A 20921-nucleotide genomic window follows, 5' to 3' on the forward strand; every position below is an offset into this window, starting at 1 on the left:
GAAGAGAGAGAGAGGAGAAAGTTCCGGAGACCTGAAAAGGTGGACAAAAGGGAGAATTTTCCGGAACGTAGGAGGACATTTAAAATGACGTCAAAAAAAATGGGGAAATTAAAGGAAGACGTCTAGTAACCCTATAAACAGTCGAATCCAGGGCAATCATTTCAACTTTTTCTGCAACACCCCCCCCCCCCCCCTCCGATTCCCCCAAATGACGGGGCTGGTCGAATCGTGTTTTAACGAATACCGTTATAGCGAAAATCTTGTTTTAACGAACACCTTTCTAATCTCCCCCCCCCCCAATAAGTTTACATAGGAACAATGCGAAAACTTGGAATTCCTTTATAACGAAATTTCGTTATAACGAATGGATTTCTCGGTCTCTTGGAGTTCGTTATAACGGGATTCGACTGTATGTTATAATTACGGAATTCTTTTTCACGTGATCCACTCATTTTTGCTATTGATCTCCTCACCAATGCGTATTATCGAGAGTACGAGTCAAAATCTGAGAGCTTTGTGATGCAAACATTGAAAGCGAAGAAAGGGAATCAGTAGTGTACAAGGGCGTAGCGAGGGGAGGGGGGGACTTGAGGGTCTGGTCCTCCTCCCCCGAAATGTGAGAAAATGACCGAAAAAAGGGAAAAAGATATCCAAATCCATTGTTCTGTCACTTTGGTCGTCCCCCCCGAACGAAATTTCTGGCTACGCCCCTGGTAGTGTACACTCTAAACCAGTGTTTCCCAAAGTGGGCGATGAATGATCCAAGGGGGCGATAGAACCTACTTATTCAACATAGGATCCTATGGGCTTACTTAAGTTGGGGGCGATGAGAGGAAAAAATTTCTGAAGAAGGGGGCGATGGAACAAAAAGTTTGAGAGACCATGCTATAAACCAGTGATTCCCAACGTGGGCGCTAACGCCCCCCTGGGGGGGGGGGGTCAATGGGATTTTCCAGGGGTCAGTAGAAGCTATGGGTATAGTATAGGATCCTATGGGTTAGATTGTGTTGGGGGCGATGGAAGAAAAAAATTTCTGAAGAAGGGGGTGATGGGACAAAACAGGTTGGGAAACTATGCTCTAAACCAGTGTCTCCCAAACTTTTTGTTCCATCGCCCACTTCTTCAAATTTTTTTTTCTCTCATCGCCCCTCAATTCAAATAAACCCATAGGATCCTGTTAAATTAGTTGGTTCCATCGCCCACTTTGGGAAACACTGCTCTAAACTGTCAAGCAAATCTAATTGTCAGCAAATCTAATTTGGAATAAGGGGGAAAAAAAAAACACGTCCGCCCAACGTGGGGCTCGAACCCACGACCCTGGGATTAAGAGTCCCATGCTCTACCGACTGAGCTAGCCGGGCGCATTTCCGCAGCTCGTTAACTCTATATAAAACTGTAGTGCACTTAGTTCCGTTGAATGAAAGTTGAAGACAAAAATAGTTGGATTCTCTCTCCGTTATATTGAAAAAATCTTGTTTCAACGAACAGATTCCCCCAAGTATACATAGGAACAGTGCAAAACAAATTTCTGGAGAAACCTGGAATTCCTTTTATGACGAAATTTCGTTATAGCGAAGAGATTTCTCTGGTCCCTTGAAGTTCGTTATAACGGGATTCGACTGAAATTCCTTTCTATCCAGAACACGGGGGGAATAAAAATATTGAAATTTCTGCAAACATTTCTCAAAAAGAAAAAATTTCTAACGCGCGTGTCGCAAACATTATCTTTTCCATTGATTTTTATTTAAATAACACTTATGAAAAAAATTGAGAAAGCACTATATCTTATCTGACAGCTGGTTATTTCATTTTATAAGGGGAAAAAATCCATCCTCTGACTTTATTCAGCTCAACATCCTGATATATATACACCATCATTTTAACAATCATAAATACTCTGGCAACAGAGCCTTCTTAGATCATCATGGGCCGTGCTGAGGCCCAGGGTCGTCTTAAGGGCATGATGGGCCCCTGGGAGAAGTGATTTTTGCAAGGCACTACACGGCCAATTTTCGAAAATTTCCACCGGTCTGGTTCTTGTTTTTGTGAAGCCCCCCCCCCCCCTTCTCTTGGGGCCCCCGGGTCGGCCCATGCATTAAGACAGCATTGCTGAGGCTCTCACCTGGCAAATTATCGAAAATTTCAATCAGATGCTGATTTCGCCAGGCCCCTCTGCCATGTGCAGAGGCAGCACTGCCTGGAAATACTCCATTTATTCAATCACCAATGTGATAGGCAGGGCCGCAATTATAGATACTTTATCACCCGGGGCAAACTGGAATTTCGGCACATCTTGTATGTAGAAGCAGCAGTTGAAGGGTTCATTCGCCCCCCCCCTTCTAGTCCTGCACCCTGAGCACCAGACCTGCCTGATCGCCCTGGTGATAGGCTTAAAATCATATGCTGCTAAGTTAAACAGAAGCGAATGCTTTGTAGGTGGGGTAATATTGCTCCACATGAAGGGACTGTATGTTTGAGTACTATGTGTTTGTGTTCCACTGACGTCCCAATCCAGAGAGGCGAGATTAAAGTGGTAGTTGTTATGTTATAAAACCTGTCGTACGCTCAACTTTTGGAAGCTGGTGTATTTAATTTAAAATTGGTGTAACATTTCATAAAAAATAACTACAATAACAGTTCTAGTAAATCGGATACTTTGAAATTTAAAGAAAAAAACTAGACATCAAGTTAAACCAAAAAAGGTATCAAATTCGGCTATTACCAAATTTCAGAGACACATCCCCCATTCGTTATCAGCAAAATCCAGAAATGTTACTCTAGTTAAGTTAGTATTTACCCCGATAATGGAATACTCCCTCAATGCACTCCCGTATACATGCTTGAGATAGCTATAACACAGTATTAACTAGTGTATATAAGACAAGGTCTTATTCAATTTCCACTGCTTCAAAAACCTAGGTCATCCTATATGCACGAGCAAACATTCAAACAGAAAAAAAAAAGTCTATTCAAAATGGGAATTAATTTAAGAAATAACTTTAGGACTAATGATAATTCTGACTGATTGAAAATGATAATTTTGGATTGTTTGCATATTCAATGATGAGAAAATAAAAGAGAGAGAGAGAGAGTAAAATATAATTAATAAAACAATCGATCAAACCATAATAAGAGTAGTTCCCGAATTCATGAGATAAAATTTCAGAATTGGTGAACGTTTTTCAATACTTTTGGGGCTGGGCTGGGCTGGATACAGGGATCCCAACAGTGATGGAGAACTGGAAAAACCACGAGACACCCAGGCTCTGTCGCAAGAAGCAACGTAAGCTCCCCAACAGTGATGTAAAAGCCAGGGGAAGCAACCACAAAATTCTGAGGCTTCCCTCCCAACCAAAATTTATTCAGAAATCTCCTATACCTGGACTTAACTACCCTGCATATTTATGTCGTCTCAACCTAAAAATCGTATTATCTGCAGATAAATGAAATATAAGGAGTTGGATTAATATATGCATCTAGTTTTCCTTATTTTGATCTCTTTAATCATACCTCATCCTACATGTGAGTAAATATGGTACTAAAGACTGGACTGAACCTGAAGAATCAGCTTCACATAGTTTCCGCCCATGACTAACATGATTTCGAACCTTCCCAAAGGTGTACAGAAATTTAAAGCCTGAAAATTCCACATGGGTAAACTTCAAGGCCCCGCAGCCCAAGAGAACAACACAGGAGAACAACTGAACATGTCAGTTTTGAAAAGTTGCAGAGGGAATCTTAAGACTACCACTATTTAATCGTACATGCACCTCCTACCCATTCCTCTACAGAATTTCTATCAAATCAACACATGCTGGAATGTGTGGTCTGGGTGTATGTGTAGCCCATAAATATTTATGTTGTCGATTTGTGTTTGTTTCCTGTTCGTGCTGCCATCTGTCTTCAATTTTCTGAAGTAAAGATGGAAATGCTTGAATTTTCTCATTATGTTTGTATTGTGCTGTAGGTCTGCCTACTCTCTGTGGGAGACAAATCCGACCCAAAGTTGGGAAACTGCAGAAAACCAACTTCAGCCAACCACCACTGTGCCATCAACAGGGTTTGAACCTGGATCTTCAGAATGAGAGTCCAGTAACGCTGTACAATCATGTGGCATCATGCTGGAATCTTAAGACTGAACCATCCTCTGAAGAAAACAAGACAATTCCATTTTTTTTTCTCAGGACAAATTTTAATGGCACCATTAGCTGCATAAACATAATCAACAAGGAAAAAAACAACAATAATTATAATTGTGCTTGTTTCCATGCATTTATAAGTATGCATAGCAAAATAAAATTTAAAAAAAACCATAGTTACAATAAACAAAGCGCAAGAAAACTAAATCAATGCAAAGCAACTCCACTTACATCTCTGTTACAATGAACATATTTGCAACAACAGCCACAGTGTCGAATAATGCAATTTCTTGCAACTTTAGCTATACATATTCATTATACACATTAATATATTATCCACCGACTAACATTGGTTTTTTAAGGAATATAACTCAGTTTTCATTAAATTTATTTATGTAATGTGATCTGAAAATACAAATATATATATACATATCCCTGTACATACAGATTTTAAATCTATTCAATATAATATTTTTTTTTATTGCAGACTAAATACACAATTTGACAGTTCGCTAAACGCGATTGTATAGTCCTACAGAGGAAAGAAGGGAAAATGACTCGAGATAGGGCATTTCCATACTGCAAACCGCAGAGAGATTGTCATTGCTCTAGATCAGTGGTTCCAACCTGCGATTGTATTTAATTACTTCTGGGGTGAGGGTATGTAATGGTTCATTGAGAGGTACCTGAAAAATAATTAGTAAGAGCGAAAGAAAGTTAAATTAATTTTTTGAAAGGCACTACACTAGCTATATGCTAGTGTTTCGCAAAGTGTGTATCACGGCTCCTAGGGGCTCCTTCCTCAGGGGCATCCCGCTGAGCTGGAGATATGCATTTGTGTGCCTATTTATGTTCTGAAGAGAGAGAGGTTATTTTATAAGTGGAAATATCTACAAACTATTCTGGGAAGCCACAGATAAATTATGAATTGGGTAAGGGAGCCACCATTGACAGAAGTTCGAGATGAGACTTTACTATGCCTGCTACTTTGCATGATTTTATCCTTTTATCTTACATATAGCAATGTACATTGAAAATCACTCATCAGCAACTAAGCTTTCACATTTGGCTTTTCCTTCCAGAAAAGAAATCATCCATCATAACATGACGTAGCCAAGTCTCACCCAGTGCCGTTTTAATGCATGGGCCCACCCGGGCATGGCCCAGGGGCCTCACAAAAATGAGAACCGGTTGAAATTTTTGAGAATTTATCTGGTAGGGCCTCAGAAAAATCACTTGGCCCGGGGGCCCATGATGCTCTTAAGATGGCCATGGTCTCACTTCCATGTTTAGAAGATTTATACAAAGTATCTTAACAGGTGGGCAAATGGGTCTCTGATCCTAAATTATTGAAGGATATCATTAATTCTCTCTCTTTGAATGTTTATTAAAATTTGTTTGATGTGAGTGAATTTTGTGTAGAAGCAATTGCTTCTGGCATTTTTGCACATTCTGTAATCAGGTATGCTTTTTTTTCAAAGCTGGCTTTTCCCCACAAAATATGTACAATGAGGGCTCGAAGAAGTCGAACTAATTGAGCAGATCCTGCGTGTGTGTGTGTGTGGCTGCACTGATTGATTGAAAGTTGAAATTTTTATAATTAAACATTTAATAACGTAAAATGCATTTACAGTAGTTTTATTTGTGCCTTTAACCTCAGCAGGTCTGCAAAATATTTTTTTTTACCTATTTTTACTTGCTTGTGAGTATAAAAAAAAGGGTTGAGCTCTGCTTTAAAAATTCCCAAACTCATTGAGACAAACACTGCAGGAGTTATTAAGTTTTGTATGCATTTCCAAAGAGGACTTGAAGCACGAAATGTTGGCAACCACTGCTCTAGAGTCAGAAATTAAATGAGTATGAAAGACATCAAATTGTGTGATTTGAATCATAAAGTTTCAACAAGAACATGATTGTATTTCTGTTGGTACTGTTATAAACTGTACGTTTTTCAACGTGTTACTGAGAATAAATTATCATGCAAGAAATATATCAATGTTACTTGAAAATTCCCAGGAAGTGAAGATATCAGATAACATTTTTTTGGCAGTTTTTAATATTTTGGAAGTTTTTCATATAATTTTGAAAATAACTTTTGTTTATTCTATCTATTAGAAATAATTGTACTATTCAGTGCAAATAATAATTCTTTAGCATATTTCAGTTCGATATTTGGGAATTCTCTCTAATTATCACTAATGCAATTAATTACCTACTGAAGAGTTTCTATGAAGTTAAGCATATGTAGTGATAGTGGTACCATATTGACAGAAGGAGAAATAAAGAAAAATACGACCCAAATATACCACTGTGCATCAAAAATTACTAGCATCAATAACCAGAAATTTTTTTTTGAATCTGTGGCTTTCAGAGTTTGTATGTTCTTGGACGAGTTGGATTTTGGTGAAAACAGAGTCATTTTTTGTGGGAAATAAAGAAGCTTAAGGTACAAAATTTTTAGGATGATGCATTATGTGCACTGCAGTTTAAAGAGGACTACTACCAATTTTAGTGAAGCAAGCAGATTTTAAACACATCAACGAATCCACTTGAAAGCTTAGTCGAAATGGCAGTTAAAATTGTAGAATTTTTAGCTGCACTTGTAGAGCATTAGTCTTAGATTTCTGTGCTATGCGAAGAGATTGCAATGTTGCCTACATGAACTAATCACAAATCCATGTGAATTTCACCTTGTACTGCAACTGTAGAGCATTAGAGAGTCTGAGATTTCTACATTAAATGAGATCACACAGCGTTGTCTAAATGCATTAATCAAATCCCACATCCACATGAATTTAAATGAATTATAGTTTTTTTTATGCCAACCATTAGAAAAACATCAAAACTCATAACACTTTCTGGATCAAAAAAAACTTTTGCCCCTATATGAAATTTCATTTGGGCCAACCAGGGTATAGTATGGAACACTATAGATAATAACTTCTCAGTTGATGATGCCAAGTTTGAAACATGACCAGCGATCATATTCAGTAGAAATACTGATTTCCAGGACCAAACAGAACATGAACTAAAAAATTCCAAACGAGCACAAAAGGCCAGCTTTTATGCTCTAATTCTGCTTTTTAACAACTATGAACCAAACTATTTTTAAAATTTAGAGATCACTGGAAGAACAATACACACCACATACTAAGACCCCATCACGATTAAGGCACACACCTCGGAAAACAAATGACTGCGAGGAGGCACACTTTTCTAATCTTCATGACGCTCTGGTTGAAAATCGCTCTATACATGAACATTAAATAAACAAGAATGTGTTTTGATTTCAGTCACTCTTTCATTGGAATAATTTAATACATCAAGAAATAAAACTACACATATACACATACTTGTAAAAAAGAAATTAGAATAAATTAAAGGCGATTATATATGTACAAGAATGCAAAAAGGGTTGAAAGACTTAATTGTAAAAACTTGCTGGGTTTCTCTAGTTGCTGATAATGACAGAAATACAGAAATGGAATACCACTAAAATATTAAATGTAACAAAAACTATCAGTAAATAAATTATTTGAAGAAATCTCAAACATAAAAATAAATTATCAAATACAGCGGTTCATAAAAAAAAACCCATTCTTTGGTGAATTTCAATATTCTACATATGTAAGGTAATTTATATTCAGTACATAGAGAGAGAGCGAAACTACTTCTCTTTAGTGTCCCTGATAACCTTGCTTAGCTTATCTTGAATGAATTTCTCTCCCAATGCACTGCTTTTTTGTTTCAGTTTCATTATTCCGTCCATAAATTTTTCTGACTGAATTTCAGTATAACACCTACAGGAGGGGAAGAAAATCATATTTTAAAATTTTTTATTGATTTCTCTGTACCTTGACAGCTCATAAATTTAAAAGATTCTTACAACATTCTTATAAGATAACTTTTAATTTCCCTTTAAAGATTAAAAGAACAAAACACTTTCATATTTCTTGAAGCTTCTATCGCAAATCTCTTGTAATTTCTTTCCGCACCTTCACGCAGTGCAGAAGGCATTTTTTTTTTAATCTGTACAGGGATGAATTTATTAGGTCAGAATTATCGATGAATAAGCGATTATTATTGCTTCATATGAAATACCTGAGCAGACTATAATTCAAATCTGGATGTGTGTTACAAGACTAAGTCACATCAGGAGGTTTTTCCACAAACAAAGAATCAATGCTTCGCTTTCGAAGAACAATCCAGCAAAGATACCATATTTACTCGCATATAGGATGAGATATGATTTTAGAGATAAAAAATAAGGAAACATAGATTAATTAATGCAACTCCTCATTTCATTTATTTACAGATTATAGCATAAAATGCACATCTTAAGGCAAGCAATTGTGTTTTTTTAATGCCATCATCTTCCATATATTAAGACTCTCCCTCTGAAGTATAACTCTCCTCTTTTTCGCTCTCACTCCACAATGCATAGTGCTCTGATCTATTAAGTGCATTTGAAATGTAGAATTTTCTAAATGACTTCGATATCAGCTCTAGAGATATACTCTTCCCCGCAACTAACTATCATGTAACAACTGCAGCCGGTTGAGGTCACTTCAGGATCTTTGGCAGTAAGTCAGTAGTTTCCTCTCACAGGATCTTAAAAAAAATCACAAAAAAATACAATGAATCCTTCTCTCGCACGTATAGAATGACCTAGATTTTTGAAGCAGAGCAAATTGAGTAAAAACCTTGTCCTATACGTAAGTAAATATGGTTACTCATTCACTGTGATCATTTTATGGATGTTCAAGAATCTGTAACCCAAAAAGCTGCTCTTCCTCACAAGAGATTACTAGGAGAGGGTCGTCAAGGGTGTACTTTCGGCTCTTAATCTGAACTCAGTTTTGTACTCGTAAAGTCAGATGGTTGCGTAGAAACATCCTGCATCAAATTTACATATCAAATGTTTATCAGTTAATTTTTGAGATTTTGGTATAGATTCTTTGACCAATGTCACTCCCCTTCTAATTATAGCATTTAAGGTGGGTTTCTGCAAGTAGCATCTGCACTTGGTCCAGGTCCAGCGTGATGTGACAGAAAAAGGTAGTCCAGCCGCCCCGCCCCCCCCCCCCCCCCCACACACACACACACACAAGGACAAAGGCTGATATTACCAATAGGTGATGTAACCTGGACTGCTCTCGGTTGGTATGTAGAGAGTGACTTATTGTGTATCAAGAGTCACTGCAATCCCATAAAATAATTGACAGGCCTATTATTTTATTATTGGGTTCTTGGTGGAGGGGGGGGGGGCTGTGTCGTTAGATCTGTGCCTTTTTTTTCCTTTTTTTCTTGTAAACAACACCAAAACAAAACTCTTCAGTATTTGCCAAAAAAGACTTGGTACAATAAAAGTATGAGGCACATATACCTCAAAGCTCTCATAGATTGCTATTACTAAATGCACTAAGCCACACTATTTTTTCAGAACAAGCAGCTTCTCGTTTTCCCATAAAAATGAAATATAACACACAGGTCAACAGATTATCAAAGAAATATCAGAAGATCCGAAAAAAAAAGACAAAAATATGCCAATAAATAAGGACAGAGGATCTAAGCACTAGTTTAACACACAAAAACAATATCAACAGAAGAGATGTTAAACAAAAATACAATAGCTTATATGCAACCTCCTAGAAAGATATGAGATCATTCAGCAACTTTCGGTCAAAAAATTGGTTCCTGAAACAGAAAATCATCACAATGTTCAAATGAATAGCAGTGCACATTGCACTATGCTAATGGTATACCACAGTAATATATTGTGCATAAGATTCTTCCTCGTGGCATACTCTGTGGTACACAAGTAGTAGTTTCTGTGGATCCAATTAAAAAAACTTGTTCAACATGAATGAGGTGTAATAACCTAATGCAAGACTCACAATATATATGGTCATACTAACTATAATTCTGCCATGAGGTTTTATCTCTAGTCGAATCCAGAATTTTTAGAGTTTACTTCCTATCGGAATGCAAAATTCGAAGGGGCAATTTTTTTTTCCAACACTGATCAAGAAGTACAACAGTTTTTCTACATTCAAATAATTTACATTGAACATCATATACAGAGGGTCTCTACACAACCAACTTCTACATAACAAAAATTTTATTGTAATGGCTCACATTTTCATTAATTCCCTCTTAATAAAATTTTTTTTGTGGAACGAAGTGACTTCATTTTAAATGAAGACTTGACTGTATATGTATAAAAAAAATTTGTGCCAGAATGAAAAACCATCTCTTTTTTGCTTCTAGATAAATTAAAAACAGAATAAAAGCTTATAAGCAACACAAAGCAGATCTTCATGATAAAATCGCACACAGGAACGAAACAAAAAACATCTTCAACATTGAAACACTGATACTGAATTTAAAAAATTTGTAACATAGTTCAATTAGTCAATGCATTAAATACTGCTACAGTTATCTACTCTGACTAGGCGACTAACAACCCATAACCATTTAGTCTTGAAACAGGTGACCATGGCATGATTATTTTATGATCATTACGAAGCTGACAGTTGTTTCATGTTATATAAAAAAATTGTCAAGATAGTGAAAAAGTTTGATATTGTATGAGATGCTTGATCCTTTTTCATTTTGATGAATCTCTTAGCTTTACACAGCTCACACAACAAATTTATGCATAACAAAACTAGTATAATGGGTCATCTACACAGTGAGTACTAGAGTTCCCAGAGGAAAAGGAAAGAGAGGATAATGAATAACCATGCCTAGCTTTTTTTCCCCTACCTATGAATGAACTGATTGCCACTGCATCACTACTCCCTTTCACCAGATCTTGACAAATCAAGAACAAATTTAGGTGCCAGTAACACTTATTTCTGAGGAAAGCGGTCCATAATAATGTTTTTCATAAATTTTTTGCTGTGCTTGACTTCTGATTAAGTAATTCCCCAGAGAAAATTTTAAGCACTAATGCTGCTTTTTGAGTACTCGTGATGACCTGTCTACTGGGATTTGTGAAGCCCTGCTGTACACCGTACAAGATTCAGAGGCGTGGTGAACGTCTTTTGATGTACCTACCAGATAAAATCTTGCGATTACCAGTATTGTTACCTATCTCATAAATCATTGCAACCTATTATCCTGTTCACACTAGACAAGATTAGCAAATCACTCAAGAATGAATGCCAGAACTCTTCGTCACTGTACTTATCTCATTGCTGAGATCACTTACAGCATGGCTTCGTAACAGAGTCTGGAACAAATTAGTACGCATGGTGTAGATGCAAATCTTTATCAGTTAATAAAACAAAATTTGATCAAATCTTATAGTATTTCAAAACAGTTTTTTCTTTCAAATCCATAATGAATACTCATGGTCACCCGAAATATGTTGAAATGCAATAAAATAAATATATATGCAAGCATATCTTATAAGATGACAGCGTAGATACAAGTCGGAAACAGCAGAGGAAAGCATGAAACAAAAAATGTATTCGTTTTTTAGTAAGTTCTAGTTTAACACAGATCTCAAGTCGAATGAAGATGTCAAGAAATGAAAAAACAATGCACATGTTTCGAAGCACCCATCCCATCGCAGCATCATCATTTGAATAGAAAATAGCAAAACAGGCTGCTGAGTTCATGGTGACATGCTAGAAAAAAATAAAGTAAGGTAAGCGAAAAGAAAGGACACAATTCGTTACTGACAGCATCTTAGAGAGGGGAGACAAGAATCATACACAAAGATGGGGGGAAGAAAAGGGACTGGAAGAGGTATTTAAGAGAACTGGAAGTTTTCTTGCCCTAGGGCTTCCAAGAACATCCCCATGGGAGTCTTCTTCAAACCGACTTGCTCTATCTTGTTTGTAAGCTTGTTCTTTACGTTTCGCAATCTGAGTGATGCGTGAATAAACATCACTGAAAGAAAAAAAAATTGAAAAACAAGATAATTGAAATAAACAAGTCTCTTGAATTACAGCTTAATAATATACTGACTATAAGTCACAGACAACAATTATAACAGTCAAAATGCTTTACTGTACCAGTCACACTATTCCAGAGGTATTCAACCTTTCAGACACGGCAGGCAAAATTGAAACTTTCCACAAAGCTCGCTGGCACACCAATTCATTTAACTTAGTGCCATATTAAAAGAAGAGGCCAACGGGATGTCCCCCCACCCCCGAGTTAAACAGGGACAAAAATAATTGATAAAATTAATATTTTTTTCTGAAATTATTACTTTTATTAATTATCAAAATTTTAATTAATTTTTAAAATATTTTCTCACTAATTCAGGAAAAGTTTTTGATTAGTTACTGATTAAATTAAAATTCTGAGATTAATTTTAATTTAAAACCTAAAACAATTCTTTAATTATTTATTTTGGTAATTCTAAAATTATTTTCTTTCTTGATGTATCTTGAAATCATTTCTTTTAATAATCATGCAATTATTCTTTTATTGATTGTGAAATAATTTCTATCAGAAATTACAAAATTATTTCTTTCAGATTTATAAGTTGTTTTTTTTTTCACTATTTCTGAAATCATTTGTTTCAAAAAAAATTTTTTTTTCAGGAATTCTGAATTTTCATAAATTCTGTAATTATTTCTTACATTTATTCTAAAATTACCTTCATCTATTCTACATTTATTTCCTTCATCAACTCTGAAATTATTTCCTTCATCAACTCTGAAATTATTTCTTTCATTTAATCTAGAACTAATCGCTTTTCAATGTTTTCAACCATTTTCTGATTTTCTGAAAATGAGGCCACAGCAAAAATGCCCTGAGGGCCAAATGTAGCCCACTAGCCATGCATGCAAGACTCCTGCCCAGTGCCGTCTTAACGCATGGGCCCACCCGAGCACTGCCTGGGGGCCTCAAGAGAAGAGGTGCCTCATAAAAGCAGGATCTGTTTGAAATTTTCAAGAGTGAGAGTATATTTGCCAGGGATGGCCTCAGAAAAATCACTTGGCCCGGCCCATAATGCTCTTAAGACAGCCCTGCTCCTGCCCTGTCTAAACTCTCCTGGCTCTTTGAAACCAGTATTAAGAGAACCTGGGTCTTTAACAAAGTTAAAATGCAGCTTGAAATTCATATAGATAAAAATTTTATGAGCCCTTTCCCAAAATTGTAAGTATTTGACAATTCTATAGCACTTCAGTAACACCACTAACTGAATTTTTTTGTTATGAACCTATTTTTACACACAGTTGGAATGTCCAGATGACAATACTATCGATAACGATACAATATTACTCTTTGGCCCAGAAGATTTACTATAGCAATAATGACCATTAAAAGTTAGATCCTATCTTAATAATGAAGCACTTGTAATGCAGGGTTCCCAGCAAAATCTGCTTAAGTATTTCTCTGAATTTCCCTGACTAAAATACCTGAAGAAAGAAATATAATTCAAAAGCTTGAATTTCTAAAATGTTGATCATGTTTCTATTTTTTTCTGCGGAGAATTTTCATCTTTCATCAAATATTTACATATTTTGCCAAATATACACTTTTGCTCAATATTTTACATTTCCCTTAACTATTTTTCATTTCTCTTAATTCCCAGGTTGATGGGAACTCAGTAGAGTGATACCTTGGCTAAAGAATGCCTTTGCTTTCTGCTTAAAAATTCTCGGCTAACAAAGTTTTTTTCCGTGGTTATTTGAGCTTTGGTTTTTTTTTTTCATCTTTGGCTAATCAGCATTTTTATGGTAATAAGGTTGCACATGCCAACATAACACAGCTGTACTGTGAGCTAAATTTTCACTCCAATCATCATCAGAATAACTACTATTTCACGCCACACACCAACTCTGGTAATATCACCATACAACAATTTACTACTGAACGAGTAAGGTAGGAAATGGAGGCACCATCTATCGATGGTCCCCTCAGGCTCGTTAGGGAAAAGAACTTGTTATTTATGTTCTTCTCCACAATTAAACCTGCAACCTTCATGGTGGCAGACTAGCATCTTACCACTACATCACTCTGGAAAATTATCTTCATGCCAGGAATCAAACCCAGATTCTATCCCTGGGTAAGAGAGCCAGGCCTCTTTACCACTAGACCAGGGCTGGACAAATCTCAGGTGCCAAGTCACTATTGACAACTAAATAAATTGTTATTGACGCCCAAAATTTTTTTTATGCGGTTACTAAATTTCAGGCTGAATTTCAGCAGCACAAAATGTTTGAAATTTATAGCAGCATATCTGCCAACATGAAAGAGGATCACTATGCCCTGAAAAATTCAAAAGAAGCATTATTTTGGACCTTTCTCTTCGGGTAAAATTTTTTTTTTCACACCTAAAAATTTTTTCTGGTGACTAGATTTTTTTGTGATTTGTCCAACCTACACTAGACCATGTGGGATCATCAGAATTACTATCACTTGATCCCGATTAATTCATGCCTGCCTCAAAATCACTTTCTAAACGCATTTCTACATCTCTTTCAGACATGTTTTGAACCTCAATTAACCTTTTTTGAACCTTTATTCTTTCATTTTCATTTCATGTAAAATGAAAGATTAAGCTAATAGAAAATAAATGCAAATGGGAAACATGGCTAGACTGTTCAATGTAATGTCTTGCCCTGGAAGAACTTAAAAAAAAGTACAAGCTCCTTAATTTTTTAAGGAAAATTTTAAAGCGTTTCTATCGAAACCTAGAAATATCAGCTTTCAGCTAATAAATGGAATTCTGGGACAAATTATCTGCATTGGCTGAAGTATCACTGTAATGATCACTTGCTCTGGCTCCTTGAGAACTTTAAGGTTGAACACATAGTGAAATGAAGAGCAAAGTAACGATGGGAGAAGAGATCCCAGCAGCGAAATCAAACACACTGATTCCAATGCGCCTGCATATAGTGGAGCACACCGCAGCAGAGTGGGAATTCCGCCACAAGTGATAATAGCAGCGCATTCAAGATATTTTGTTTTCGCCGCTCTGCTCGCTTGCATGTAGCTTCAAAATAGCCGTCGAAGGGCTTGTTTTCCCTGTTAAAAAGCAGTAGTGAGGTCAAAAATGTTACCAGAATCGTTGATGTTAAAGTTCTTGACGTACTTCAAAATGGTGTGGATGACCAAATGAAAACAGCAAGTACCAAATATAATTTTCATATGTTTCCCGTCAAACTTTTTTCGTGTGCACGTGTTTAACAAAACCGAAAATGATTTATATTTTGAGTTTTAAGCTAATTTATCATGCACTGTATGTGGGTAAATGTATTTGAGTAGTCTGAATTAAAAATCATGTATGTTTCTGGGGAAAAATTGGCAAGTTTTATTTGTTTGTTTATTTTCTGTGTACCGTCAATATTTCCATACTGGAAGCGTACCAAATGTTTTTTATGCTGGATTTTTGGGTGTCAATTGAGTTTCTTGTGTAAAAAAAATGAAACAATGAAACCAACAAATATTTCTATAAATAAAGCTATTAGGGGGGATTTCCATTTCTACCCTCCCACCTATGCTAATAATACAAATTTAAACGGTGGGGGGAGGCGTTGATAAACTTGATATTTTTTCAACTTTTTACTCATAAATTTAGTAGAAAATATTGTTCTTTCGAGAAGTGATTGCACTCAAGCGCAGCAGGAAAAGATGTAGGGAGGAAAGCGATCAAAATATGAGGAATATTTCCGTAGTTCATATTTAAAAATAGTGATATTCACACAACACTATTATTTCTAAACTGTTGTCTGAGCAATGATTTTTACAATTATGAAATTTTAAACATTCTTTAATGTAAAAAATCAAGCTGATTGCAAGTTTCTATTTGATACTCTCTGCTACATGAAATGCCCCCACTATGTGTACTATGTTCCTTGCTTGTGGCTATATTCTTGTGTTGCTTCTCTTCCTTCTCATTCGTCGCTTTGCTCACCGTTTCCACTATGTTCTTAGCCTTATGCAGTGGACCCTCCATATTGAATACTCCCTGTTAGCAGGAGGTGTCCGTTAACAGGAACAGACTAATGTTACCAGACACTTATGAAGTCTGTGAAACAGGACAGCAATGTACTTCCTCTATATATTAATTCATGGCCAATCTCTGTTAACGGACAAAAACTTTGGTTATGTAGCAGTGCTTTTCAATCTTTCGAAGTCCACGGCCCAGTTTATTTGTTTTTGCAAGAGAAAGGCTCAGTCATACATGCAATTAACGGGGAGTAAATACAAAAAATGAAACAGCATATCACTCATGGCTAAGTTTGACTGGTGATTGAGAAACACTACTCTATAATGTCCGTTATTGACAGGTTCCACTGTATAGAGATTCCATTAAGATTTGCCCATGATGGCAGAGGATTCACATAATGAAATCAGTTTTGAAGGTCATGGGATTTCAAACTGACAAATGCAAAAAGTTATTTCAAGATAAACTTACATCCATACATGAAGCATTTAATTATACAGGGTTCTGAATGAACAATTAATCAGAGGATCAATGTAGGACCCTTTATAAGTCTATAATTTCCATGGTGGAGCTCCGTAGATCAATTTTTCTTTTATTTATTGAATTGTCTAATTTATTGTCCTGGGACTGCCACAGAGGCCCTGGGAAGTGCACAGAGAACCCTAGGGGCTCTGTGGAGCACAGGTTGAGAACCCCCCCCCCTGCTGCAAGGAAATTAGTAGAACTAGTGCCAGTGAGGAAAACCAGTTGTTTATGCATAAACCTGTATGATATTGAAAATTTTTAATCCTACATACATAATGAATATGAATAAATGAATACAATGGTAAAAAAAAAATTCATGTTATTAATTAAATTTTAATGGTTTTAGGGTATATCGGAGATGCTGATTTCAAAACTGGTGTTGGATTTGCCGAATTTTGGCTCTAGTTTTTTGAGATAATGAATACTCTCAACAATTGTGATTTGTATTACCATTGAAATTTAATTTTCACTTTATCTCAAAAACCAGAACAAAAATCAATGCCCCAAAATCATCGTAAAATCACTGAAATATCTTTGAGAACAAAATCAGTGTTGAGCAGTGTTATCATCATAATCACACGAAGATACTTACAACTTATGGGTAACATGACTCCTAAAGCAAACACCAATACACAGCTGAACATGTAGACCACAAAGTATCCAGCTATCAATAATAAAAAAAGTGAAACAAAATAATTTTTTTTCTTAACAGAATTGGGTACTGAACTTGAAATTCAGAATTTCAATGAAGCACAGATAAGAATAAAAATGAGACTCAAAAAAATTGTCAACGAATATACAGGCGAATATACATACGAATATACGAATATACGAATATAACGTATATACATACGAATATATAACGGCAAATACCAGGAAATACTATAAAATTCCTAATGCATTTCAACACGATATGGGTGTCGTCTTCAGAGGACAGCGAGCAGTGATTTTTCACATTCTTGAATTTCAACATGGCAAGCATGTTCACTTAATCTAGTTTTCATGGGTCTCCGTATTTGTCCATAGGTTTCCATGTTAAATGAACATGTTCGCTGTGTTAAAAATCAAGAATGTGAAAAATCAACCATTGCCGCTCACTGCTAGTAAGAGGGCCATAGATTCAAATTTCAGGAAGTGAGAGTTTTCAGATGTAGACTTCTACAAAGGCACATACATCCGGGCCTTCAAAAATAAATTAGTAAATGACAATAACTCACACACCACCGATTGAAGCACCACGGCTTAAATTCATTACAAGTGGGAATTTAAAGAAAATTCGAATAGACCATTCGAATAGCTCCATTTTGCGAGCAGCCAATCAGGTTGTTACAAAAGACTTACATGCTTCGCTTCATTCTTGCTGCAACGTTTGACTTGAACAGACATATAGTTTTTCCATTTCGCTGAGCAACTGAAATTGAAGATTTGGTACTCAATCCAAGTGGGAAACTCGGTCAGCATGATACTCTTTATCCTATGAAGACTATGCCCATAGCGTGTCGAAATGCATTAGAAATTTTGTAGTATTAGCTGGTATTTGCCTTATTTGTTGACGATTTTTTTAGTATTATCAAGCAAAGTCATCTACTCTTCCATAAAAGTGTGAGACTCTGCAGTGCCAAAGGGGATATTTGCATGTATAAAATATAAATTCTAATTCGGAAAAAACCTATAATATCAGTGGCTGGGAGACTATGATGTCTACGAAGATGTTTCCTTAAGCTTTAAATGGAGCAGGTAGGCCTATCTCAAGCTTCCCCCCGATTTGGGGAGTATGAGCCCACCGACTGACCAGACGCAACCCAGGCTCTGTCCCTCCCGGGATATCAGTATGAGCCCACCAGCATCAAAAACCAAGCCAGTATGTGTGTATATATATGAATTGGCATCATCATGCCCCCCAAGCTTTCATTATCGTCCCCCCCCCCCTCTAGCCTTTTATGTTTATCTCCACCTATAACCTGGAGATACCTGCCTCCACTTCATTTGCAGCTGAACATATTTGTTTTCACTCAGAGGCAGGGCATTCATCCAATACCTTCAAGAGTTGAATAATATAAGGAACTTTGTCTATCCTTTAAAATATGGAATGATCAAACATATTCAATCAGTCGATCCTCTTGACATCGCCCTGGATCTGTGCCAATATTTAGTTCGGCAACTTTCTTCCTGTAATTAAAAAACAACCCAGTAAACTCAGCATCCTTCCTGATATAATGTCTGGGGCACCAGATCCCCCTCCCTGCGCCCTTCCTTAGTTGAAACCCTGTCGTCATGACTCTCCCCCCCTTCTCCTTGTATCTCTGCTCATGAACGAAAATGCTAGACATCAGACTTTGGACTGAAACATCTACAAGAAACCTATCAATATAACAAAACAAACTACAATATACCTACACATTAAATTATTTAAATATTTTCACTAAATGCAAGATGTCTAAATGAAAAAAAATGATTGAAGATCGATTTAAAAAAAAAAAAAAAACATTTATTTTACCTCCAAATATGAGGAGCAAGCTTATAACAGGATGATCTCTCTTGAATTTCGTGGCAGCCCTTTTCGAGTTGGTGACGTAACAGAATAAAGCCAGGGCAGCACCCATAGCCACGACTCCACATAGCATCTTTGCTGGATTCATAAACCTGTAGGATTGAGGAAAAAAACTACAATTGTGGAATGTTTTAATAACATATCTAATAATATTTAAAAAGAAAAAAAATTATTCAAAGGTATGAATGAAGATCGCAGGCACAGATCTAGGGCAATTTGTTGTTTAGGTTCATTGAATCGTCCTGTATTTTATGGGACAGATTCCCCCCCCCCCCTATTTTTTGGCTCTTGGGAGGGGTGATTGCCCCCTTCACCCTCTAGAGCTGAGGCAGACATCTGCGCAAATGAAGGCTAGGCAAACATTTTTTGCCACAAATGGAGCGGAGTCAGACGCTATAAGCTGTAAATAAAGCAGAGGCGATATCTCCAGCTAAAAATGAAGCTGAGGTGGACATCTTCAGCCTAGAATGAAGTGACGACATACCTTCAGCTGCAAATGTAGCCAAGGTAGACATCTCCAGCTGTGAATGGAGTGAAGACAGACATCTTCAGATTTAAACGGAGCAGAGCAGACGTCTCCAGCTGCAATTGAAGATGAGGCAGGTACCTTTAGCTGCAAATGGAACAAAGGAAGACATCATCAGCTGCGAATGAAACAAAGGCAGGCATCATCAGCTGCGAATGTAGCCAAGGCAGATCCCATATACACATATTCAGCTGCAAATAAAGCAGAGGCAGAAACCTGCAGCCTCGAATGAAGCAGAGGCAGTCATCTTCAGGTACGTATGAATGTAGTAAAGGTAGATACCATCAGCTCTGTGAGTGAAGGCGGATTTATCTGGCTGCAAATGTAGCCAAGGAAAACATATTGAACATCAAATGAAGCTGAGGCAGGTGCGGATCCAGCGCAATGTGTTGGGAGGGGCGATTGGTCCGTTGAGTTGTCCCGTATTTGATACATTTTTCTCTCATGTTTTGGCTCTTAGGAGGGCCCCCCCCCCAACTCGGCCCCCTTCCTCACAATCCGTGTATGCAAGATTGCAGCCAGGGGAGGGGGAGCAGGCGGTTCCGGTACCCCGTGCGTTGGACCAGAGGGGTCGCCGATTTCACTTTTTAATTGGCCCGGAGTCGACAAAATGTGTGCTTGCCCCGGGTGACAAAGTATCTAGTTACGGTCCTGAATGAAGACCCATGGTCATATATACATACATACAAAGGAGGTAACATACCCAACGATCAAAAACACGATCACAGACATCAGGTAATAATTGGTTTGGTAGTAGAGCAGATTGTTGAAGACGCGGTTGCTCCACTTTTCCGGATCCCTGAAATTCGGGAGCTGGAATCGAGCCGATTCCAACAGGAAATCGTGCAGACCCCTGAGAGGCGCGATCTCAACACTCGACTCCATATTTGTTGATTGAATCATACACAGAAGTCCTTGCTCGCTTCCTTGCGGGAGTAGTTGTTATCTTCTACTAGGCGTTGGTTTCGGTACGCATGCGAAAGAGCAGACGATTTTTTTTTTTTTTTTTTGTGGCATGAAATTCTCGTCCTGAGTCTACTGACCATATTTAATGGAGAAAAATGGGGAATATAATGGATTGTCATCAAAAAAAATTTTTTTTTTAATTGATATTGAGTCACTAAAACCATTGAAACATTTTAGATGGTGAGAAATTAAGGCAGAGCCAGATTTATGGATTTGCCATCTGTGTACTACACAAATTTTGCCGCTCTTTACCCAATCCCGTGTAAATGTTCAACTCATTGTCCGAGGGCCAAA

At 37.0% G+C, this 20921-nt stretch overlaps 1 protein-coding gene and 1 non-coding gene across 4 annotated transcripts; both read right to left on the bottom strand.

Annotated features, from left to right (window-relative positions):
- Positions 1 to 1288: 1288 nt before the first annotated feature.
- Positions 1289 to 1361, bottom strand: TRNAK-CUU (transfer RNA lysine (anticodon CUU)). Its single transcript has one exon. It is a non-coding gene; the product is annotated as a tRNA-Lys (tRNA).
- Positions 1362 to 4244: 2883 nt separating this feature from the next.
- On the bottom strand, positions 4245 to 20597 carry Jwa (PRA1 family protein Jwa). Of its 3 annotated transcripts, none has more exons than XM_089241033.1 (5): positions 20365 to 20597; positions 19082 to 19227; positions 17177 to 17248; positions 11927 to 12041; positions 4245 to 7939 (listed from the first exon to the last, which is right to left on the bottom strand). In XM_089241033.1, the coding sequence occupies exons 1-5, from the start codon at positions 20562 to 20564 to the stop codon at positions 7807 to 7809; spliced, it is 666 nt and encodes a 221-aa protein (XP_089097159.1). In that variant the 5' UTR covers positions 20565 to 20597; the 3' UTR covers positions 4245 to 7806. The 3 variants fall into 3 exon arrangements, with proteins under 3 accessions (XP_089097159.1, XP_089097161.1, XP_089097160.1); XM_089241035.1 differs by lacking the exon at positions 4245 to 7939 and adding an exon at positions 9449 to 11776; XM_089241034.1 differs by lacking the exon at positions 4245 to 7939 and having other exon boundaries at positions 11785 to 12041.
- Positions 20598 to 20921: the final 324 nt, after the last annotated feature.

The sequence above is a fragment of the Pholcus phalangioides genome, unplaced genomic scaffold (assembly GCF_987345545.1).
Source record: "Pholcus phalangioides strain wild (caught in Gottingen) unplaced genomic scaffold, Ppha-v1.0 ptg000013l_1, whole genome shotgun sequence".
In the NCBI taxonomy this organism is placed as follows: Eukaryota; Metazoa; Arthropoda; class Arachnida; order Araneae; family Pholcidae; genus Pholcus; species Pholcus phalangioides.

Excerpts from the sequence above, each read along its gene's own strand:
- Jwa (XM_089241033.1), bottom strand. The coding sequence starts at position 20,564 with ATGATTCAATCAACAAATATGGAGTCGAGTGTTGAGATCGCGCCTCTC. Across the intron at positions 17,249-19,081 it reads CTTGCTCCTCATATTTGGAG|CTGGATACTTTGTGGTCTAC; the intron begins GTAAAATAAATG and ends TATTATTGATAG. Across the intron at positions 7,940-11,926 it reads ATGTTCTTGGAAGCCCTAGG|GTGTTATACTGAAATTCAGT; the intron begins GCAAGAAAACTT and ends CCCCTCCTGTAG.